General features: G+C 49.4%; 1 protein-coding gene across 2 annotated transcripts in view; it reads right to left on the bottom strand.

Annotated features, from left to right (window-relative positions):
* Positions 1-25,016, bottom strand: part of SPECC1L (sperm antigen with calponin homology and coiled-coil domains 1 like) — a 613,771-nt gene that overhangs the window by 217,861 nt on the left and 370,894 nt on the right. For both annotated transcript variants that reach the window (XM_085634686.1, XM_085634685.1), the window contains one exon: positions 4,721-4,880. In XM_085634686.1, the coding sequence (XP_085490812.1) occupies positions 4,721-4,880 (160 nt within the window). The remainder of the gene's footprint in view (positions 1-4,720; positions 4,881-25,016) is intronic.

Here is a 25,016-nt window from a genome sequence, read left to right on the forward strand (position 1 = left end):
AAAATGGTGAGTAGTATTTCTTTAAATGTTGCTACAGCTAGGGAAATACTAATATACATTGGGATTAGTGTGGGTTTAAACATCAGAATCTCCATTTCTATATTTTAATGACTGTTATGTCTGTTTTTGCTTAAGTTGGCATACGGGCCTACTAGGCCGCAGTACCCAAGATGGAGTCTCTACAGAAAACGCCACCATGTGAGCGCGATGGTTTCTGCGCAGAATCGGATGGCTATGGAGATCTCCAAATGACCCCAGAGCTGTGACACCGTGTTCCTTGTCAAGGATATGAACGTGTTTGCCTGCCAACTGACGACGGTGTGAGAACAGCGGAAGGGACAATACAGAACCTGAAACCTGAAATGTCTTCTCTTCCTTTAAATGTTACATTTGCAACTTTCGCCTGGGAGCAGAAGGAATATTAAACAAGTTGCGCCTTCCTATGCCAAGTCTCATGGAGAACCAGTTTACCATGGGAAACTTAAGAAAAGTTACAGAAAACCCCGAGTTTGTGGTTCTTTAATTAATTACAGAAAATAATCAAATGTTTCCTAGGCTTTAACTGTGTTTTAGCTGGTTCTCCATCGACCAAGTGGTGGAGTGCCTTGATGTTAAGGTCAGGATTCTGTAGGTGCATATGTATAAAATGTATATAATGTAAAGATAATTAATCCTGATAGGTAATAAGGTACCCACATGTCCAGCGCTTTTTCTCCTATGTACGGATTCGAATGAGACGAGTGCGTGTTGGTGTTATGGGCCCCACCAATGAATGAGTGTATGGATGAGTTGTTGTGATTACGAATCTGTGACATAGGGAGAATATGTCAATTTTGCCCTTTGCGCTGCATCACTACCTGACAGATGCCTTTCAGGGGAACACCACGTCCCAATGCAGTAGTGGCTGCAGTTGCTCTAGTGGAATGAGCATGCAGCCCCACCGGAGGCTCTTTTTTAGCCAAAGAGTAACAGGCTTTGATACACAAGACAACCCAGCAGGAGATAGTCCTCTTGTGTACCGCCCGACCTTTCTTGTTGCCAACGTAGCCAACAAAGCCTGGTCATCTACCCGGAACTGTTGTGTGCAGTTGAGATAAAATGAGAACGCACGTTTTGGGTCCAGACGGTGGGGCCTCACTCACTCGCCTAGCGGAGGTGATAGCAACCAGGAAGGCAGTCTTCAAGAGGACAGTTGTGAAGGGGCTCAAAAGGAGCACACATGAGATAAGTAAGAACCAGATTCGCACTGTGGCATCACAAACGGAATAGGAGGGAAAAGGTGTGTAATGCCTTTGAGAAATCTATTTAGAACAGGGGACTTGAAAAGAGATGGCTGATAAGGGAGCCTGAGAAAGGCCAAAATGGCAGAAAGATAACCTTTGATAGTGCCCAGAGCAGAGCCCTGCCGGGCTAAAGAAAGAAGGAACAAAAGGACCTCGGAAAGAGGGGCAGAAAGGGGACTCACAGCCTTTGCTGTGCACCATGCCACAAACTTGTTCCACCTGCAGGCGTATACCATTTTAGTGGAGGGACGCCTGGCTGCCAGAATGACATCAGAAACCTCAGGAGGCAAGTCGAAAAGAATCAACTGCCGCCACTCAATCTCCACGCAAAGAGGTGGAGGATGGACAGATTCGGGTGCAAGACCGTCCCCTATTGCTGCGACAGAAGATCCTCCCGAAGAGGCAGTCTGATCGGAGGATCGATGCTCATACTAAGTAGCTCTGGATACCATACTCTCCGAGAGCCCAGTCCGGGGCCACAAGGATGACTTGTGCTTGGTCACGCCTGATCTTCTTCAGCACTCTGGGCAGAAGTGGTATAGGAGGAAAGGCGTACAACAGACCGCAACTCCACTTGTGACGAAAAGTATCGCAGAGCGAGTGCCGCCTTGGAAATTCCAACGTGCAGAACTGACATTGCGCATTCTCTTTGGTGGTGAATAGATCTAACCAAGACTCTCCCCACTGCTGAAAGAGCTCTTACACCACTTCCGAGTGAAGACGCCATTCGTAATCCATCATGCACCTGCGGCTAAGTTCGTCCACCCTGGCATTCGGAGAACCTGCCAGGCGTTGAACCACCAGGAAAACGCCCGGATGGTCCAGCCATGTCCGGAGGCGCAGAGCCGACAGAGGGTCCACGACCCCACCCCGCCCCGCCTTGCTTGTTGCAGTACCACATGGTGGTTGTTTTGTCTGTGAACACCTGCACTACTCTCCCCTTGACAGAGGGAACAAATGCCTTCATTGCAAGTCGGATTGCCCGAAGCTCCAGAAGTTTGATATGGAGCTTGGACTCCGCCGGAGACCAGAGTCCTCTGATCTCTGCCTCGCCCATGTGGCTGCCCCATCCCAGGAGGGATGCATCCGTCACCACTGTAAACTCCAGTTGGGGAAGGGAGAAGGATCTGCCGTCGACCCAATGCCGGGCCGTGAGCCACCACTGCAACTGTCGTGCAGTGCCCTCCGAGATCTGGACGTGATCGGACAGGTTCCCCTGATGCTGCGCCCACTGGAACTTCAGGTGTCACTGCAGAGCCCGCATATGCTATCTGGCATGATCGATCAGCAGGATGCAGGAGGCCATAAGGCCCAGCAGCCTCAGGGTCACTCTGACCGAAACCTGGGACAAGGGCTGAAAGATCGGAATCAGAGCCCGAATATCCTGGACTTGCTGTTTGGGAGGATAGACCCGAAACTGCGCCGTGTCCAGAACCGCTCCGATGAAGAGGAGTTTCTGAGAGGGAATCAGGTGTGACCTGCGGCGCTGAGGCCGGAGCCGACAGCGACGTCGGGCTGGAGCCACCGGCGATGAAAGGCGAGGACCCCCCAGTCGGGACCGCGGGGCCCGAAGGCGCACCAGCAGGACCCGACGGCCCAAACAGGCGAGCCATGGCTGACAGGAAGTCCTGTATGTGGGCCGGAGTCGCCGACGGACACGGGAAGGGCAGGTAGGCCGGCGGCAACTGCACAGGCTCCGCCCGAGCCGCGGGGGAGGCAGCTCCCGCACCCTCAGCCTCGTCACGCGACCGGAGACGGGCAGTCCGAGAACGAGGACGTTTCTTCGACTTCTTGTGCTTCGCCTTACCTGACCCCGAATGCGAAGACTTGGATCCCGAAGATCGATGGTGATGACTCCGCGAACGGTCCCTCGACCTCCCACGGGACCGGGACCTCGAACGGTGCGGAGCCGACTGCCGGGCCTCCAGCAGCTTTCGGGACTGCTCCCACAAAGACTTCGGCGCCATGGCCCGGCAGTCGGGATACGACTTGGGGTCGTGGTCGCGCCCCAGGCAGAGAAGACACACTCGGTGTGTGCCCGTCACTGACATCATACGGTGACAGTCCTCGCAGGACTTAAAACCGGGCATCCTAACTGCACTAGGAGAAAAATAGAGACAAAAAGGCCTAAAAAAGTTCCTGCTCTTCCCGGATCTGCGCTTGCTGGCGCGGAAAAAAAGGAACTGACGTCAGCATGCGTGGGCAGCGTCTGAGTAGCGCCAGCGACGTCATCTCGGCGACCACGACGCCAACGACTGACACAGAGCCGCACAACGCCACCTACCGACGCGCAGGGGTACTGCTGACAAAAAATTTCCGGATCCAGTCTGACGCCTGGGGGGAAATATAAGGAAAGGAATCTATCACTATGCGTTTCTTTCAGAGAAAAAGGTTGGGCATCAGGGGAGCAGCTACTACTGGTCAAAATGCTTCCAAATTGGAGGTGCAGAGAAGCTGGAAAGAGGATTATAACAAAGGAGTTCGGAAGGAAATTGGATTGTGGTCCAGAGAAGTTCACCACCAGCACTTGGTAGAACAGAAGGCTAAAGAATCAGGCTGTGTATTGCAAATCTTGATCTTTAAAAAACACAAAAAGTGAAAACTACGAGAATGGATATGGCAGTACCAAGAAAGGTGTAAGACTTCACCCAGGTCAATGGAAGTGAGATAAATGTCTGACAGTGTGGTGCTCCCTAGCGAATCAGTCTTTGGAAGGAACTTTTTCCAGATTTGGTCGCTTACAGGGAGAACATTATACCCTAGAGTTGGTCTCTGCTGGGCCAGGTCCAGAGAGAGAGAGAGAGCTCAAGCTCTATTTGTCAAGTCTGGTCACTCAAGGCGAACCAGTACCTTCGAAGAAAGTCTAAACACTGGATGCCATTCTTTGATGCACCTGGTCCCATACAGGTCGTGCATTAGCCACTAGGCCTTGCTTATAGCTTGGACCCCAATTTTTATAACACCTGAGCCCTTGGAGAGGACAGTATCTGGAAGACAGGGTCCCAGGCAAGAAACCAAACCGTTGCCATTCCATAGGGGTGTGAGATCACACGCTTTAAACTTTAGTTCATCCATACTTGCAGCCCCTGCAGAAAGCTTGGCCTTCAAACTGCAGCGGAGTTGAGTTGTGCCCTGCCTGGTCCTGTGGGTTCAAATCTGGTCACTTGTAAGAAGCCCCCGCAACCATTCCTGTGCCGTCCTGCCTGACTCCCTACTCTGCCAGGTCTTACTACAGGTACCAAAAAGAATTCCATGACTACTTCAGCCACAGGTCGCCAGAGTGCTGATGGTATGGACAAAGGGGTTAGGTTAGTGGGAGAAAGAGGTGTAAAGGCATGACAGTTGTCAAACGTCTGACCGCCTTGAAGAAATATCAGCCTTTCTTGATCTGGCTATGTTTTTGGGTAATTCGTGCAGACAGGAGATAGAAGTCTTACCTAATTCGGCTGCGTGCCGTTGGGGTGACTGACGCAGTGGGCGAAGAGGAGGAGAGGGAAAGCTGGGGCGAGGGGGCTCCTATGCCCATGTGGGAGGACTGTGAAGCTCCATCTGTTGAACTGATGTCCCTCTTCAGTTCTTCACTGCTACGGCGGGACACTGAGTGAGAAAAGAAAAGAGAAGACCATCAGTCACTAGGAACTCTATGCACACATTTATACAGCACATTCAGCAGTTTCACATTATGGCCCCATTCACAGGAGTGTTCATTTGTTAGGAGCAGTCACGGACTGGACCCCTTCCCGGGAATGTTTAGCAGTAAGGAGGAAGGAGCGGCAGCTGAAGCCCATTTAGACCAACAGGCAGGAACTAGCATTTGGGGGGTGGGCGGTGGAAAGTCTCAGAGGAAGTATAAAAACAGGCATCTTTGGGAAAAGAGTTGATAGTTGCACGAATGGTTACAGGTCCTTCCAGTGCTGACAACATCCATAACAGAATCCATAGTAACAGCATACCTAGGTGCTGGAAGGAGTTTGGAGCCACTCCACGCAGGTATCACAAACATGGCGGAAAATGTGGTTAACACCGAGTAGTTCACTTATAATTAAGGCCATAGTAAAATGGTGAGAAAGAGCACTTGCGGCATGAAGTTAACTGTCACGTGAGCTTCAGTAAACATTTCCACAACCCAAATGAATGTCTTTAAAAGCATGTCTGTGGTTCTGTAATTGCAGCATGGATGGCAGATACCTCCAAGTTTTATATCAAAGGAAACCGTTCTTAACATAACTTCCGGAGGAATGAACAAAGGCCTCAGCCTGCAAAACAGGTCTCTGAAAGGAAGGGGTGGGCATGTAATCACTGGTCAACTATTCCACTTCTCTTGAAATGTGATGGGAGAACAGATGGACAACACACAGCCCACGCAGGAAAGTCCAAGCTAGCATGTTTACACTAAATAGTGCTCTAGTGTTAAGGGTGTCTCTGAAGCGGACCTTTTTTGTGACTGGCTGTGTTTCCTGGTCGTCTTTGTAGGTTTTGGAAACCTTTTAATAATAATCTTCCAGCATGCTCTTTAAATCATGAACCAAATCCCTTGGTACCTGTATCACGTCTTCTTGAGGCTGAAGATGACTCCAGGGCTGGTATTGGACTATATATTGAATGGGTCTATCTGCATATTGTTGTGCTCCCAAAGAATAATAATCTTCCCTAAAATACTCTTCACCTTCCTCCTCTTCTTGATATTTCATATTTAATTCAGAAGGACTACAGGCAGTTCCAAATGGTCTGTTGTCCTCATCCGAATCTTCTTCATCTATTAAATGGGTTGGTGGAAGTGGTGACACCATACTGAGGGAGATATGCTCCGGCATCAGTAAAATGGGTTGAGAAAATACCTTTTCCCTCTTTGACGGTGTCGTCGACGATGGCATGGATGATGTAACCGGTGGTTTCTTGGGCATTTTTAGTAAGGGCTTTAAGTAAGGGCTTCAAAAAATGCTGCCGCCAGCCACAGCTTGCAGTGCATGTGCGCGGGCTTGAGCAGAGGCGCCATATGGCGTGATTACTGCTGCGCGCGCACCACTCGCGCACATGCACTGCAAGCTGTGGCCGGCAGTTGATTTTTCCCCCGCGATCACTTTCCCTTTGGCCCCGCGGTTAACTTCCTTGTTAAATGTGCAGCGGCAAATAAGATAATGCATTGTTTTGAATTCCCTCACATAACTCTCATAAAGACGGCCCTTCTCAGTGAGTTCATGCTTCCAACCTTTGTTTGACTCGGTAACGGAAGAATGCTGCGAATGACTTCACATTTGAAGTAAAAAAAATAAAGCCGTTTTTTTATCAGGCGTTGGAAGTCAGTTCACATAGTACCCAAAGCAATGCTTTTGCACACACCTAATAAATGTATAGGTTGGCAATGAAGCGAGTTGTATACATTATACATCTAAGGACTGCAGGCAACACATTTACAAAAAGTGTGCTGGTTCCACTCACTGGCCTTCTATGTCTCTCTTTTTATTGATGTCCTCTTTCCCTCGCCTTCCCCATTATTTTTATTTCTTTCTCTACAATGCTCTCCCTCTTCCACTCCATCTATCACTCCCTTTGCTTTCATCTCTCTTTTTATCTCCTTCACTGTTTCCGTTCACTCTCTCTGCTTCCAATGTCTCGCTCGTTTAATACATCTGTCTTACCTCTGTCTCTCTCTCTCCCTATTTCACCATTCTCTACTTCTCCCTCGCACTTCCTCTATATTAGCCTCATCTCTCTACCTCATCTGCACCTCTTTTTCTCTACTCTCATATCTTTCATCCAACCGGCTCTACCTGCCTCGCTACTTTGTTTACCTGATCTGTCATTCAGTGCTTCCCTTTTCTATTTGTGCTATCTCATTATAACTCGCCTCTCTTCCTATCTTATTTCTCTCTAGACCTTGCCCCACGGGTTGGCACCTTCCTTACCAGTCTACATTTAAAACTGCATGCCAGGCCTCTAAAAACAAGCACTGGCATAGCCAATAGGTCTTGCCTTTGGGACCTTATACGTTTTTAGCCATGCAACAGTTGATGTTATTGCACCAAGGATATTGTGCTGCATAACTAAATACTTATAAGGTCCCAAAAGCGAGACCTATTGGCTATGTAATGCTTGTTTTCATTGCAGTTGTGGTGGATTTTTCCATTGATGGCACTGAAGAGGGATTTTTGAATTTAAAGCCAACTTTGGCGAAGGTGTTGCAGGCTCATATTTTGATTCTTCTGGGTAGACATCTCCTTTTTAGGTCTCGTTTAGCGATGCAGCGCATGCGCTGCTCGCCTTGGCGAGACCTATTGTCGTCGGTTTCTCTGCCGAAGGTGGACAGGAGATGTACACACGTACGGACAGGAGATGTGCACTCCATATGCGTGCACATCTCCAGTCCCCGCGTACGGCTGGCGCTTAAACACAGCACGCGCATGGCGCGCGTTCGCTTTCACTTTCCCTCCTTCCAGGTGGCTTGGTCCGCATCGGATTTCCGGGCGGTGTGGAGCGCCCGTCCCGTCCCCCCTCCCGTGCTGCGGGCGCATAGCAAGCCGGCTGCCGCATCATTGGTCACGCGGCCTAACCAGCAGCCATGTCCCGTCTTTTCCCAACCTCCCCTACCGGCATCCTGTCGGGCTTAACTCACTGGTGCTTGGTAAGGATGCGGTGCTCCGGGTGGGCGAGTGCTTCAGCGTCACCAGTGCCATGGTAAGTCCAGGAAGAGTGGAGCTCTGGCCATGGGATTATGACCGATTCAAAGGCCAAGGGCCAGAGAGAGCCGCATGGGGGCCTCTATCTGCGTGCACTGGCAGAAGCTCACACTGGTGGGCGCGCGCGCGCTATGGCTTCCTCACTCCCCTGTACTGAGGGTTTGTGAGTGAATTCGCTGCTTTCTACCCCCTCCCCCACCTTCTTGGAGGTTGCCCACTGACCTAAGAACTCACCTTTCACGACACTTTGTATGTGCACCTTGGGAAAGGACACAATACACAATGTTGTCAGAGGGAGCTGCAGGGCTCAGGAGTCAGGCTAGGGGGTTGGCTTACTGACTTGAGTGCCAGTGTCACTGTCCACCTATAGCCTTGCACGCACCCTTAGTGAGGACATATGGCTGGAAGCGCTTCACCAGGCGACCAGTGCTGCCGAGAAGATTTTAGTGACACCTATATTCATATCGATAAAAGTGTTATTTGCCTCACTGTTTTTTATATCAATTTCAAAAATGTGTCTTATTTAAACCATTCTGCTGGCCTTTCTTTCAAATGTATTTGTTCGTAAAATCTTGCTTTGGTTTGGTTTATGACCTTCATTTGTCCCGCATTTTCAGTTCTTGCTCCTCCCCAAAACAATGAGTGGCAGGCCCGGTTTTAAATTAGCACTTTTGATGTTCACTTTATGTGTCTGATACGACTCCCCAGACTGTTTCTTAACAAGCATAGGTCTCGCATTTACGCGAGTTTGAGCTATTGACATTGCAAATAATAATGCCTTTTATTTTATTTGTTTTTCTTTAAAAAAAATAAATAAAAGGCATTGTTATTTACAATGCCAATAGCTGAAACTCTTGTAACTGCGAGACCTATTGCATTGCAAATGCTTGTTATGTCAGTGGCAGCGCTAGGCTGATGGACTACACTCTCCTGATGACCCATGATAGGTTTTTTTTAGATCCTTTTTGGTGGTTCCTAAGGCAGTTAAGCTACTGGCCTTCCCCATTTTATGAGGTTTCATATATATATTTAAGGTATCCACACTAATCTCCTCAGAAACTGGGGCATCCTTGGCTTTAAGTTTCTGAAGCAATATTAGTAGCCTTCCCTCCCTATCCTTCAAGGTTTTTAAAGGAAAGGTACGATACATTTGACTCTGTTTACCTTATGGGAGGCTGAAGGGAATAGATGCATTCCTTGTGAGAATCTTTTGAATGTAGCCTTGTCTTTCCACATGTTCAACAAGGTCTGAATAGTCCTTTTTTTTTTTTAGCTGACTCGGACATACTGAACTGTCAGATCTCTTCAGTAGATGTGATTTTGCTGCTAGAGTTAACCCATCACATCAAACAAGGGAAGGAACTCGCGGGGGTGAGTTCTTGAAGTTTATTGTGAACTCTGCAGAAACAAAGGCGTTTCGGCAGTCGCCTTTCACAATTTCATCAGGCACGCTGGAAGCAGACAATTATCGTGAAAATTACATAAACAAAGGACTTATGAACGCATACCATAGTACAAATCATCGCCATCTTGGCGTGGTCAACTGTTTACATTCCTGATGAAACCTTATTCTTGCACCAATGTGCCTTACGCAACCACAGGGTAAAACGATTATTTATCTGTCTGATACAATCATCAAATATCAAAAGTGTCTATTTGAATTTAAAAACATTTATTGAGCGCACGTATACCATGCGGTTTCATGGCGCTTTAAGTGATGCAGTAGCGGTCGGCAGTAGGGCTAGACAGTGTAAGCTTGCTCAAATAACAGGGTTTTAAGATCTTTCCGAAACTGTGTATATGAAGGAGAAGGAGTAGTTTCTTTTCTGTAACTCCAGTTCTGTAGTAGGGGTATCTCTGTTATAGTCATAATCTAGTGAATAGTCCCGCCCATGTGCGCGGACCCCGGAGCAATAAAAAATAATCTCTAAAAGGTGACAAATCATGCAGACCTGCATACACCTTTAAGAGAGAATTTAATTTAAAGACAGATAATGCAGCCTATACCCACAGGCTACACTGTCCAGTACTTCAACTAGAATTCCACCAAAATCCACAAACAGCACTGCCTGTCCAGTTTTTCTCCACATAGGAAAAAACCCTGCCTCTACCAGCAAAAGCCTCTGGAATGATAGAGAGGAAGGAGTGGACAGACAAGCCCCATAGGCTGCCATTATGTGGCTTGGAACAGGATACTGTGCCTTTAAGAAAACTTTCCAGTTTTCCAGAACTTTCCCCAGTATCCCAGAATGCCCAGCAGGTCCCATTTACTTTCAGTTCTTTTTGAAGGCGTAGCACGCCAGACCTGTAGCATTCTACATATGAATAAGTATCTCTCCACCGGGGAGGAGGGCGGGCGCTTATGACTATAACAGAGATACCCCTACTACAGAACTGGAGTTACAGAAAATAAACTACTCCTTCTGTAGTAGGGGATCTCTGTGTATAGTCATAATCTAGTGAATAGAATGGCAAGCCCATCCCCACACAACAAAAGCGGTGGAGAACACATAAGACACTACCACTACTGTGCGAACAAATTTCGCAGCGAAGCCTGCCCAACCTGAGCATCTGCCCTGGCATCCGTGTCCAGACAGTAATGCGCAGCAAAGGTATGGACCGACTTCCACGTGGCCGCCTTACAGATTTCCGCAATCGGAACATTACGCAGCAAAGCCGTCGTGGCAGCTTTGCCCCTGGTGGAATGAGCCTTAGGTTTACCCCCTAAGGTCTTATTAGCCTTTTGATAACACAACTGTATGCAGGACACAATCCACCGAGAGATGGACTGCTTAGAGGTCGCAAGACCAGTCCTGACTGAGCCATAATTAACAAACAATTGGTCAGACCTACGAATATCCTTGGTCTTATCCAGATAAAATTTCAACACCCTTCGGACATCCAGGGAATGGAGAGCCCTTTCCGCTGGTGAAGAGGGATTCTGAAAGAACGTAGGTAAAGTTATGGTCTGATTGACATGAAAGTCAGAGATAACCTTAGGAAGGAACTTAGGGTGAGTACGCATCACAACCTTAGCAGCATGAAACACAGTATAAGGTTCTTGACAACATAATGCCTGAAGTTCACTCACCCTGCGGGCCGATGTAATGGCCACTAGGAACGCCGCCTTCCAGGATAGGTGCTGCAATGAAGCCTTGTGAATAGGTTCAAAAGGCTCTCTCATCAGTCTGGACAGCACCACATTCAAGTCCCAAGAAGGCGAGGGAAGTCTGACAGGAGGGAACACCTTCTTCAAGCCTTCCAAAAAATCCTTGACCACAGGAATCTGAAAGAAGGACGTCTGTGAAGGGCACTTCCTGTAAGCAGTCAAAGCAGCCAGATGAACCTTAATGGAATGACATCTTCCTTACATGTTGTCGGATCAAAGTTCTTGGACTTACACCAGATACAGAACCTCTTCCACTTGTAAGCATAGGATGTCCTAGTGGAAGGTCGCTTAGATTCCTTCAGAATGTCCATACAATCGTCTGGTAGATTCAGATGACCATATTGCACTATTTCAGGAGCCATGCCGCCAAACTCAAAGACGAGAGGTTGGGGTGCACCATCCGCCCCCCGAACTTCGTGAGAAGGTCCGGCCTGCACGGCAACCGCATGTGAGGAAGGAGAGACCGGTGAAGAAGGTCCGTGAACCACCACTGCCTGGGCCACTCCGGGGCGATCAGGATCATCCGCGCCCTGGACTGGGACAGCTTGATGAGCACCGCCGGAATCAGGGGAATGGGTGGAAAAGCGTACAGAAAGCTGTTCGACCAATCGATCCATAGCGCATTCCCCAGCGTCCCCCGCTGGTAGTACCTGGATGCGAAGTCTCGGCATTTGCTGTTTTCGGCGGTGGCGAACAGATCTACGTCTGGAGTCCCCCACCTTGCGAAGACTTCTCCTAGTACTTCGTCGTTTATGACCCATTCGTGGTTTTCCTGAATCAGCCTGCTCAAGGCGTCCGCCTGAGCATTCTGCACCCCTGGCAGATGCGTGGCCGTGATCGTCAGTCCTCGGGCCAGCAGCCAGCGCCAGATCGCCTGCGCCTCCTGCGACAGAGTGCGCGATCTCGACCCCCCCTGCTTGTTGAGGTAATACATCGTGGTTGTATTGTCCGTCTGTATCAGCAGCGAGTTGGTCTGGAAGGACGGAAGGAAAGCCTTCAGTGCCAGGAAGACAGCTCTGAGTTCCAGGAAATTGATGTGGTACGTCGATTCCAAAGGAGACCACTTCCCTTGAATCTGCAGGTCCCCGGAATGCGCACCCCAGCCCTGGAGAGAAGCATCCGTCACCACATTCGTCGTGGGAATGTCCTTGTGGAAGGGAACCCCCTTGAGGAGGTTTTCCGCCGAACACCACCACTTCAGAGACTGACGAGCATGTAGAGACAGTCGGATCTTGTCGTCCCAAGAGCCTGTCTTCTGATCCCACTGATCCTCCAAGCACTCCTGCAGTGGTCGCATCTGTAGACGTGCGTGCGGAGTGAGGAAGATACAGGAGGCCATCGATCCCAGTAGAGACGACACCTTCCTCACAGTCGTCGATGGAGCAGTCCTGAGGTCCTGAGCCTTCCGAAGGAGTGATAACCGTCTCTCCTCCGAAGGAGACACGCTTGCTGACCGCGTATCTATGGAGGCCCCCAGGTACTGTATGCACTGTACCGGAGATGGGACCGATTTGGACATGTTGACGTGTAACCCCAGCTTGTTCAAGAGCTCGCACGTCCAACGGAAGTGTTCTTGCGCTTCCTCGAAGGATGACGCCTTGATCAGCCAATCGTCCAGATACGGGTAGACAAACACCTTGTTCCTCCGCAGGTGTGCCGCCACCACCGCCATGCACTTCGAAAAAGTCCTGGGAGCAGACTTTAGCCAGAATGGCAGTACTGTGTATTGATAGTGATTGGCGCCGACTTGGAATCGCAGGAACTTCCTGTGCTTCTGTGCTATGGGCACATGGAAGTACGCATCCTGTAGATCTATGGCACAGAGCCAGTCTCCCCGCTGCAGCTGAGGGTAAATCTGGTGCAACGATAGCATGCGAAACTTCTCTCTGCGAATCCACTTGTTTGCTTGTCGCAAATCCAGAATGGGCCTGAACTCGTTCTTGTCCTTCTTGCGAACGAGGAAGAACCGAGAGTACAGACCTCTTCCCCTTTGAGACAAAGGTACTTCTTCTACCGCCTTTTTTCTCAACAAGATGTCTGCCTCCGCCTGGAGCTCCCTCAGCTGGAAGCGAGAGCTGACCGGCGGAATCGCTGGAGGCGGGCTGATGAACCGAAGACTGTATCCATTGCAAACAATATTCAGCACCCACTTGTCCTGAGTAATTTTTCTCCACTCTGCCGGAAAAAATCGAATGCTTCCCCCCACTGGAGTGGGTAACGGTTGAGGGGGAAGTAACAGCTCAGGGCCGAGACCCGGCCGGGCCCTTGTTTGTGGTAGTAGCCTGCTGGCCACCTCTACCCCTCTGGCGCTTCTGGAAGGGCTTGCGGAACTGCTGCTGTTGTGGCTGCTGCTGTCCCGAGCCCTGCCCACGCCCTCGGCCCGACGACCCGAACCTCCTCTGGAACGGTCGTTTCTTTTTCTCGGCCTTCTCTAACCCGACGGCCGTCAGGGTTTCCGCTTCAGCCTTCATGCGGGCCATTTCATCGTCCGCATGCTTCCCGAACAGGGTTTCCCCCGAGAAGGGCAGGTTGGCCACTCTCTGCTGCGCCTCCGGCTTGAGGGACGTCAGGCGCAACCAGGAATGGCGCCGCTGGTGGACGCCATGACAGTAGGCGTGGGCGGCCAATAGCGATATATCCGCTGCTGCGCTGATCGTTTGGTTAGAAACCAGCATGCCTTCGCGCACCGTCTCCAAGAAGTCCTCCTTCTTGTCTCGTGGCAGGAGGTCCGCATATTGCTGCAGGGATTCCCACAGGGCCCAGTCGTAACGGCCCAACAACGCCCCTGCACTCGCCGCCTTCATCGTGGTGGCGGCGGTACCACACACCTTCCTGCCCGCAGAGTCCAGCCAGCGGCTTTCCTTGTCCGGTGGCACCGTGGAGGCCGGGGCGGTCGCATGTTGTTTTCTCGCCGCCGTCACGATAACCGAATCCGGTTTCGGGTCCCCTCTCAAGAATGACGGATCCGACTCCGGGGCCCTATATTTCTTCATGAGCCTGGACGGAGCGGCCTTCGCTGTTGCGGGAGTGAGGAACAGTTCCAAGGCTGGTTCCACCAGTCCAGGCACGAGAGGCAGGAGGGGGCGAGACAAGTGTCTTTTATGAAGCGTCTCAAATATCACGGACGTCGTGGGTGTTGGAACAGTCACCGTGATATTCAGCTTCGCAGCCCCTCGCAACAGCACCTCCTGGAACGAGACCAAGTCGTCCACCGGCGACACCCTAGTCCCCGGGGAGTCCGACAGCGTCGGGGAAAGGTCCCTGTCCGAGGAGCGCGACCTGGACCTATACCTTCTGCGGCGTCGTCTAGAGTCTGACGAGGATCGCCCTCGGCTCCGCGATCGTCGCCTCCTGTGAGAGCGGGAGCGCGACCTCTTCGGCTTAGGCCTGTCCGCCGGTCTCGCTGGTCCAGGCGACCGTGGGCGTCGTGGCTTCGGGGTCCCTTGCGGCGGAGTCAGGTACCGTGGAAGGGAAACCGACCTCGGGGGGACCGGCGGCGGCACCGCAGGAGTGCTTGGCAGCAACAGAGGCCGGGGTGGCGGAGGAGGCGGTGGAGGAGGTGGAGACGGTGGTGGAGGAGGTGGCGGTGGTGGAGGAGGCGGTGGCAGAGGTGGGAGAGGAGGAGGCGACGGAGACCTCCGAGGTGGGGTATACACCACTGAGTACACCGATCCCGGCGACTCTCTCTTCCTCGACGTCGACGTGTGCCTCGACGTCGACCTGTGCCTCGACGGCGATCTTCTCGGCGTCGATCTCTTCCTCGGCGTCGACTTATGTCTCGACGGCGACCTCCGCCTCGACGGCGACCTCCGCCTCGACGGCGACCTCCGCCTCGACGGCGACCTCCGCCTCGACGGCGACCTCCGCCTCGACGGCGATCTCCGCCTCGACGGTGATCTTCGCCTCGACGTCGATCTCCTTCTCTTCATCGACGGCGAGCTGCGATCCCTCGACGCCGAACGCCGACGCCGGGTCTTCTCTCGACGGCGACCGCTGGACGCAGTCGAAGACGGCGTCGTCGCTGACGACGCCGATGTAGTCGACGGCGGCCTATTCAGGTCCCTCGACGGCGATCGTCGACGCCGCTTCTCCCCAGAGCCCTGGGGAGACGGCGAACAGACGGTGGTCATCCTCCTCGACGTCGCCGTCGACGCCCTCGACGTCGACGGGGAGCGGGAGCGCTTACTGGTCTTCCTGCCCCTGGGGAGCCCCCCAGAGGCCTCAGTATTGGCCAAATCAGCCCCTCCAGACCCACCTGGTGCCTTCAGTCTTTGCTCCTCCAGAGCTTGAAGCCTGCTCTTCATCCTGTCCCTCAGGGTTCTTGCTGAAAACGAGTGGCAGATGGTACAGCTTTCAGGCACATGGGACTGGGGAAGGCAAGCTATGCACACCTCGTGTGGGTCAGTTTTAGCCTTCTTTCGACCACATTCCGGGCACTTGTCGAACAAGCCAGGCATGTTGACAGTACCAGCTACTAAACACAAGAAAAAGTGACAAAAATTGCCAAAATCTCAATGAAAACCTTGAAAAAGGTAGAGCTCAATGCTCCAGGGTCCTGCTAGCAGGAGCCGGAAAAAAGAACTGAAAGTAAATGGGACCTGCTGGGCATTCTGGGATACTGGGGAAAGTTCTGGAAAACTGGAAAGTTTTCTTAAAGGCACAGTATCCTGTTCCAAGCCACATAATGGCAGCCTATGGGGCTTGTCTGTCCACTCCTTCCTCTCTATCATTCCAGAGGCTTTTGCTGGTAGAGGCAGGGTTTTTTCCTATGTGGAGAAAAACTGGACAGGCAGTGCTGTTTGTGGATTTTGGTGGAATTCTAGTTGAAGTACTGGACAGTGTAGCCTGTGGGTATAGGCTGCATTATCTGTCTTTAAATTAAATTCTCTCTTAAAGGTGTATGCAGGTCTGCATGATTTGTCACCTTTTAGAGATTATTTTTTATTGCTCCGGGGTCCGCGCACATGGGCGGGACTATTCACTAGATTATGACTATACACAGAGATCCCCTACTACAGAAGTTCGGAGAGCAGGAGGGAGAGAATTCCAGAAAAGCGGGGTGAGAGCAGCAAATTTCGCTCCGCCAGATTTCTTTTTCTTGAAACGAGGAGTGGTCAGAAGAGCCATGTGGGCAGAGCGGAGTTCACGACCTGGGAGGTACGGTTTTATGGCGGCACAAATGAACTCGGGGGCTGTACCTGATCTAGCCTGAAAAGTGGGGCAACCCAGTTTAACGAGGGCACGCTCCCTCACCGGGAGCCAATGCAAAGCTTTAAGCAGGGGAGTGGCACGATGGTATTTGGGTAAGCCATAGATCAAACAAGCCGCTTGATTCTGAATGAGCTGCAAGCGATGGAACGCATATGCTGGAGCTCCATTGTAAATGATGTTACCATAATCAACTCTCGACAGTACCATGGCCAGCACAATAATTTTTAAAGCAGGAAGGGAGAAAAAGCGGGATACTTTCCTTATTAGTCTTAGAGAAAAGAAACAAGCAGAAACCACTGAACCCACATGTGAGTGAATAGAGAGTTGTGTATTAAGAAAAATCCCAAGAGTTTTGACCTTAGAGACAGGAAGAGGGGGAGCACCAAGTGACAAGGGCCAGTGGGCGGAGGTCCATGGACTGCAACCACCTCCGGTCAGGACTAGCTCAGTCTTGTCGGGATTGAGTTTGAGGTGGTTGCAGTTCATCCAGTCCTGAATGAAAGTCATTACAGTCTGAACATTGGAAGCAGATGAGGGGGAGTTAGAGAGATTAAAGATTAGCTGGAGATCATCGGCGTAGTTAAACACCGTGACCTCCATCTGCTGTAACGAAAAAATGAGGGGATAGATGTATAAATTAAATAGAAGTGGGGAAAGTGATGAGCCTTGAGGGACTCCGCACTCCACCTTACGAAAGTCTGCGGTGAAGTTGGCCAAATGGACGGCTTGGGCCCTCCCTGTGAGGAAGGACTCAATCCACGAGAAGGCAGAACCTTCTATGCCCGCCGCCCTGACACGGCTGAGAAGAATGGAATGATCCACCGTGTCAAAGGCGGCGGACAGATCTAATAAAATCAAGGCTTGCGGAAGGTTGGTGTCAATGCCTTCACGTAGCACGTCCATTACCGAGATCACCACTTTCTCGGTGGAGTGCAATGGGCGAAAGCCGGCTTGACGGGGGGAAAGACAGTGATTGATTTCAACATGAGTGCTTAGGGTGGTTGTGACGTGAGTTTCCAAAATTTTTTCTACGTAAGACAGTAGGGATATGGGACGGTAATTGGAGGGGGAGGAGGGATCAGCGTCAGATTTTTTAATAATAGGTATTACAACCGCTGATTTGTGTATGCCAGGAACATTTCCTTTCTTTAACGAGTCATTGAGAAGGGTCAAAGGGGGAGTGGGGGAGGTTAAATAGATTTCCCTAAGGATATGGGCGGGGGCAAAATCTAGCGGAGAACCGGATTTGACTCGGTGAAGTAATGAGAAGAAGGCGTCCTCAGTTAATGGTGGAATGAGATTGAGTTTGGGGACAGTGGGCGAAGGGGAAGGATTGACGAATGCAAGGGAGGGTGGTGGAATGTTAAGTTTAATTTTGACTACTTTATCAATAAAAAACTCATTGAGCGAGTTACAGAGGGACTGAGAGGGGGGAATGGTAGCCGTGGTTCTACTGGATAATGCTAGTTCATGGACCGCGGTAAAGATTTCCTTAGAGCGAGACTCAGCTGCCATAATCCTGCTAGTATAGAATTCAGTTTTAGCCGCCAGAATACCCGCTTTATAAGTTTTTAAAACAGACAAATATATAGTCTTTAGCTCTGGGCTATAGTTTTTCCTCCAGGCTCGCTCGGCTCTTCTAGCTGCTAGTTTCTGTTCTTTTAGCTCTAAAGTGAACCATCGATTGGCTGCATGGGCCCGCTTAACAGTGAGTCGCCTCATGGGGGCGAATTCGTCGCCCGCCAAAGTCAGCCAATTGTCAATGGCGGCCAGTTGCGAGGTAGCAGTGAGATCTGTAAGGTCGGGAGCGGTTTTGGCCAAGGTTGAACAAAAGGAGGGCATGTCCGTTTTTCCCCATTTCCTGACCCAGATGTTTTTAGGAAGTGGAGGTTTGACCAGCGCGGTCAGTGCAAGGGAAAAGGAAATGATAGAATGGTCGGACCAGGGACACGGGGAAATTATGGGGGATGTGGATGGAATATTTAACGCCCAGATTTGATCCAACATGTGACCGTGGGTATGTGTGGAGCCATGAGTGAGCAGTGAGAAGTTCAAGGAAATCATAAAGTCTGTAAATTCTTTAGATTGAGGGCTCTCAGCAGGTTCATTGGGCCAAAAGTTTAGGTCCCCTAACACTAGTACCGATGAATTGTTAACCACCAAGGTGGCTAGGAGAGCCTGAATGCTAGGAAGAAAGGATGGGGTTGGCTGGGGAGGGCGGTAAATTAAGACAAAAGTGAATGGTACCTGATGGAGAGTTGAACGAGCTACAAGGTAATCTACCTCAGGAATGGGTAAGGAGGGGAGAATCTGGAAACAAAAGTCTGTCCGGGCTATTAAGGCTACTCCGCCACCCCGCTTGCCCTCAGGCCGATCTGCTCGAATGGCAAAGTATGATGGAGGCAATGCGGCTAATACATTGGGTAGGGAGTCTGCCTTAAACCAGGTCTCAGTTAAGAATATGAGGTTTGGGTTATGGGTGTCAATATAGTCAAATAGCTCGTATTGATGACTAACCGCAGACCTGGTGTTTAGGAGTATTGCTGAAGTATTGCAAGTTGGTGCTGGGGGGGCTGAAGGGGGCAAGATGGTACAGGATGAAAAAGGAACTAAGGGTGGACTGATACTAGGAGGACAGTAAGGTGGGGAAGAGCATAAATCAAGCTGTCTCAGGTGGGTACTAATCGAAGGGTCAACCGCTCCAGGGACCCAGTATGAGAGTAATAGCGCTGGCGAGTACGTAAGTAGACAGGTAGCCTTTCGTGCCCCTGGCCCCGGTCGGCCGCGGACGGGCGCAGACGGGCTTAACTCTGGCGCAACTCCGGCGCGCCAACGTCGCGCCCGCTGCGCTCGTCCGCTGCGCTGACACATGCTGTACGATTAAGTAGGGGCGGGGCGGTGGAGGAGGGGCAGGGCTAGGAAGGAAGGCAGCCCGATCAAAGATGGCGCCCGTTGCTGCTAGGAGCCCGCAAATACACCAACCCGCCCTGGCAGCCCACCTCTGAAACCGCAATAAGGTAAGAGACCTGCACAAACTTTGAAAATAAGTTAAAAGCAGTAAAATACGATACAAATGTACATCGCCTGCGCTAGTAATCAGCGGGGGCGGAGAGCAGGGTGATCGCGACCAGCAATCCAAGCGTTGACCAGCAAGCCCACTGCCACCGGGCTACTGGCAAACACGGTAAGAGAACAGGTCCAGGCTCTTAAGTAGGGGCGGGGCGGTGGAGGAGGGGTAGGGCTAGGAAGGAAGGCAGCCCGATCAAAGATGGCGCCCGTTACTGCTAGGAGCCCGCAAATACACCAACCCGCCCTGGCAGCCCACCTCTGAAACCGCAATAAGGTAAGAGACCTGCACAAACTTTGAAAATAAGTTAAAAGCAGTAAAATACGATACAAATGTACATCGCCTGCGCTAGTAATCAGCGGGGGCGGAGAGCAGGGTGATCGCGACCAGCAATCCAAGCGTTAACCAGCAGGCCCACTGCCACCGGGCTACTGGCAAATACTCTATGCATTTCGTCAATATAATTTATTATACATATTTCCGTATTTAGTGCACAGAGGAGTGAGGGTGCTCATGCATCGTGTTGCCCTGTATGGGCTAACATAAAGTGCCCTGTGCTTAAGTCCATAGGTTACAATTAGTGGTGTGTTTGACACAGCCACATGCTATCTGCATCAACATGTCAATTATTATTATACATTCTGCTTGGACAACCTAAAATTCCATGTGTTAGTAGATACTGTATCTAGCCCTGTATGGGCACCTTATTACCCATAGGTCTGAAGTCTAATAGGAATGTTGCTTTAAGACAAAACCTACACCAAGAAAATGTATACGTGTCCTTTCCAATGTAAGAAAAAATGAGAAAACAAAAGAAGAAAAAAAATAAGAAAATAGATAATGAAAGCAGAGTGAGATCAAGAGAGTCTATCAATACTTGAAGGTGTAGTTTGTCACCCAAGCATGTTATGACCAATGTATTAATGCCCCAGGTGGACTGATAATTCCTCACTGCTGTTCATGCCTTGCAGGGCCTTAGTTTGTAAGTCTATTATGTAGCGGGATTCCAGCCTTCTAAGTTTTAGGGTTCTATCCCCTCCCCTAGGGTTGTTGGGTACATGATCTACACAGAAGAACCTTAGTAAATCTATATTACTTTAGTGTTTCATGCTGAAATGTCAAGCCACTGGGTATGTTGCATCCTCATTAGCAATGGCCCGCATGTGCTCTAAGATGCGTATTTACATGGGGTGAATGGTGCTTCTGATATACTTTAACCTACAGGGGCACAGTAAACCGTGTATGGTGTGATGCAAGTCATGAACTTATTCACAAGTCTGGGTTCTTTTAGCCCTGGAACTTTATAAGATAGAGTTCTGTTTCCAAATGGAAGAAGCCCAGTAAGGCCCCAGACGTTCCCTTGCCTTCTTTCTCATAATGGCTACACATCAGGTTGTTATGCAAAGATCTGGCTTTCCTTAAGGTCAGCAGTGGGCTCAAAGGTATATCAGAACCTATGACCGGATCGGTTTTTAGGGTGTACCAATGTGTACATAAAATGTTCCTTAACTCATTAGTATTTTCTGAGAAGGTTGTAATCAGTCTAAATTTTCCTGTTTCGTTCTTTTCCCTTTAGGTTTCCTTTCATAAGTCTTCTCTGGGGACAGAATTAGCCTTTTTCAGGGCTTGCTCCAATACTTTGCTATAGCCACCTGTGTCGAATTTGGCTATACGCTCTTGAGCCGTTATCTGGAAGTCAACATCTCTTGCATTGTTTCTTTTCATTCTCAAGAGTTCGCCATAAGGAATACTAGTAATAAGCTTGTGTGGATGACTACTGGTGGCATGAACTATTGAGTCCCAGCAGTGGGTTTTCTATATAGCATGGTACACAGTTTCCCTATGTATGTATGTATGTATGTATGTATGTATGTGTGTGTGTGTGTGTGTGTGTGTGTGTGTGTGTGTGTGTGTGTGTGTGTGCGTGTGTGTGTGTGTGTGTGTGTGTGTGTGTGTATATATATTCACTGAAAAAACCATAGGTTTCACACACGTTATAGTTAGGAATTAGCATTTAAAAAACCTTGCAAATTCACTTAAAAAACCAAAGGTTTCACACGTTATAGTTAGGTGGATATTTCACTCGTAAAAAACAAATGAAATTCCCCTGTTATAGTTAGTTCAGATAACTATAACTCGCACGCCCGCAATCCTGCTCATGACGTCACATATTACATCACTCATGACATGGTCAGTGGCATCACTCATGACATCACTGATGACATCATCCTTGTGATAGAGTGGCGGTCGCGCGAGTTAATAGTTATCTGAACTAACTATAACGGGGGAATTTCATTGGTTTTTTACGAGTGAAATATCCACCTAATTAGAACATGTGTGAAACCTATGGTTTTTTCAGTGAATTTGTACGTTTTTTTAAATGCTAAGTTATGTATGTATTATTTTTTTTTATATATTTATTTTACAATAAACTACGTATTAATTTTTTTTTTTATGGTTTTTCACCGTGCGCGCACGGTGCGCGCACCCCCGCGATTTTTTTTTTTTTTTTAAATGAAAATGTTTTTTCTGCCCTCGGGGTCCTTCAGGGACCCCCTGACAAAGGCTAGGGGGTCAGGAACTCTCTACCCTGCCCCCTTTTCACGTTCGCAATCTTCCTTTTTCACTTTCGCACTGAAAACAAACAAAATGGCGGCCGACACTTCCTGATTTCGACCGATTCGAACGTTGACTGACATGTAACCACCAATCAGAATTACGCTTGTGCACGTTAGGGTGCACCGTGCACGCACGGTGCACGGCTATAGATATTTATGTGCTTTAACTGCAATTATCTCAGGAACTACAGAACAGATTGACTCCATATATGCAAAAGGCACATCCCTGACCTGAGGACTACCTCTCTGCCAAATTTCAAGTAATTCTGTTCAGCCGTTCGGGCTGTACCTTCGACTAAAGGTCCTATGGGAAAATGCATGGGGAAAACGCGTTTTGGGACCCCCTTGTTTTCTCGGCCCCCGCTTGACGAATCCCCCCCGAGACTTTCAGGGTGAGAGCTGAGTGGAGCGCCCCATTAGTTTTGAAAATTTCGCGAAGATTCGTCAACCGGCGCCAAAGTTATTCAAAATAGAATTTTGAGATTTCCTATGGAAACACGGTCCTAACTATAACTATCTACTGGCGACCGCCAGTAGATAATATATATATATTTATATATATACATATATACACACATCACACACACACACGTACACACTCTGAAGCAGTTGAATCGGGATAGACTGAGCAGAGCTCAAGAGACTACCACACACAATGTGCTGTAGAAAATCTGAGGCAAGGAAACCTCTGAGGGGGTGTTCTAGAAGATGCTGCAAATGCTGCAACCTGGGAGCTGCAACCTGATTGGCTAGATTTAGTTTTTTTGTTTTAAATGATGTAGACAAGATACAGAGGTGAATGTTTACTAGCCTTTATCGGCTATGTGTAATGTTATACTGCTTTCTAGTTATGCCATGGGACTCCCACTTTGACAACTGGGAATGATTTGAGCATGTGAATCTATGAAGGATCCAATACTGGAGAAGAAAAAAAGTTACTTACCTGTAACTTTGGTTCTCCAGTATTGGAAACTTTCATAGATTCCCATGCTTGTATCATTCCCCGTCGTCGGAATGGGAGTCCCCGGTATACATAAAATAGCAATAGAAACCATTACAAAAACAGAACCTGGGACTTGGCCCATTCTTGTTTTGCAACCTATCCACCTCTTTTTGTAAAAGAGACCCCCCCCCCAAAAATTAACAACCAATCAGAATAGCCTCACCTCTTAGAACCCTCCTGAGAGAAGTTCAGAACCTCAGATTTTCGTAGCCGTTGTGTAACCCCACCACTGAAGATGGAAGAGGCTGGGCTTTCCCAGGGGAGGAGGGTGGGTCGCATGGGAATCTATGAATGTTTCCAATACTGGAGAACCAAAGTTACAGGTAAGTAACTTGTTTTCTTACTCCAGTATTGGAACTTTCATAGATTCCCATGCTTGTATCAGAGTAGCTAGCAGTTATTAGCACATTTTTTGGAACCATGAACATTATAAAACCAAGAACAAAGCAATAGCATATTCACCATAATGACATTTTCAATGGTCAATAACATACTTAGAAACTTAAAAAAATATAAACAAATGAGGTTCAAAAATGTGCCAGAGCTGAAAAAACAGTAACATGGAAGGAGGTATGAAAGGGAAAGCTCACCACTACTGAAAGAGGTTCCTCAGAACTACCTGGCCGACTGCTGTGTCACTCTGCGTTGCAGAATCCAGGCAGTAATGCCTTGTAAACGTATGGGTACAGCTTCAGGTTGCTGCCCTGCAGATATTTCGGAAAGGAACTCCAGAAAAGATGGTTGTAGAAGAAGACATCGCCCTTGTGGAATGAGCACGGACTTGACCTTCCAGGGGCTTGCCCGTTGATGGGTGACAATACTGGATATCGCTGGTAATCCAACAAGCAATCCCTTGCTTGGAAAGGGGAAAACCCTTACAAGGGTCACTAAAGGACACAAACAGTTGAGAAGACTTCCTGAAGTCCTTAGTACATTGGAGATAGAACTTTAAGCACCTCTGACTGTCCAGAGAGTGAAGTGCCTTTTCTGCCGGAGTTGCCGGTTGAGGTAAAAAAGATTTTAGTATCACCGGCTCATTCAAATGAAAGTCCGAAGGAACTTTAGGTATGAATTTAGGGTTGGTACGCAGAATCACTGTACCCTTCTTGAACTGGAGAAAGGGTTCCTGAATGGTGAGAGCCTGCAATTCACCCACTTGTCTAGCCGAAGTCAAAGTGAGTAGAAGAGCTACCTTCCAGGAGAGGAATTTTAACTCTGCCCTGTGAATAGGCTCGACAGGAGGCTTCATAAGTTGGGCAAGAACCAAGTTCAGATGCCAAAGAGGAGGAGGAGGCTTGACTTGAGGGAAAACTCTGAAAAGGCCCTTGAGAAATTGGTTAATGATTCTTGCCGACCAGAGGGAAGGGCCTGAAGACGTGCGTCTGAAGCGAGAAAAGGCCGCAAGATGCACCTTGATGGACGATGCCAAAGAGGAGGAGGAGGAGGCTTGACTGGAGGGAAAACTCTGAAAAAGCCCTTGAGAAATTGCTTATTGATTCTTGCTGACCAGAGGAAAGGGCCTGAAGACGTGCGTCTGAAGCGAGAAATGGCCGCAAGATGCACCTTGATGGAAGAGTGAGCCAGGCCCGATTTTGCCAATGATAGAATATATGGAAGAACTTCATGTGATTCAAATTTAAAAGGATGGACATCGTTTGGCCGGCACCAAATGCAGAAACGCTTCCACTTCAATCTGTATGTCTTGTTGGTGCTCTCGCCTGAGAAAGCACCTCCCTACATTCTGATGAAAGATTTAGACCAAGAAATTCCCGCTGCTCAGGAGCCATGCCGAGAGCTGTAGAGACTGCGGATCCGGATGCCAAATCTGGCCCTGGGCCATCGTCAGCAGCGAAGGAATCGGCTGGAGCGGAAGAGGAAGTCCAGGGAGAGAAGGTGCAGTTCTGTGAACCAAAACTGTCGGGGCCACGCAGGAGCTATCAGAATCATCTTGCAGGGTTCCGCTTTCAGCTTCCTGAGAAGTCTGGGGA

This window comes from Triturus cristatus, chromosome 11, assembly GCF_964204655.1.
Source record: "Triturus cristatus chromosome 11, aTriCri1.1, whole genome shotgun sequence".
NCBI classification, from domain to species: domain Eukaryota; kingdom Metazoa; phylum Chordata; class Amphibia; order Caudata; family Salamandridae; genus Triturus; species Triturus cristatus.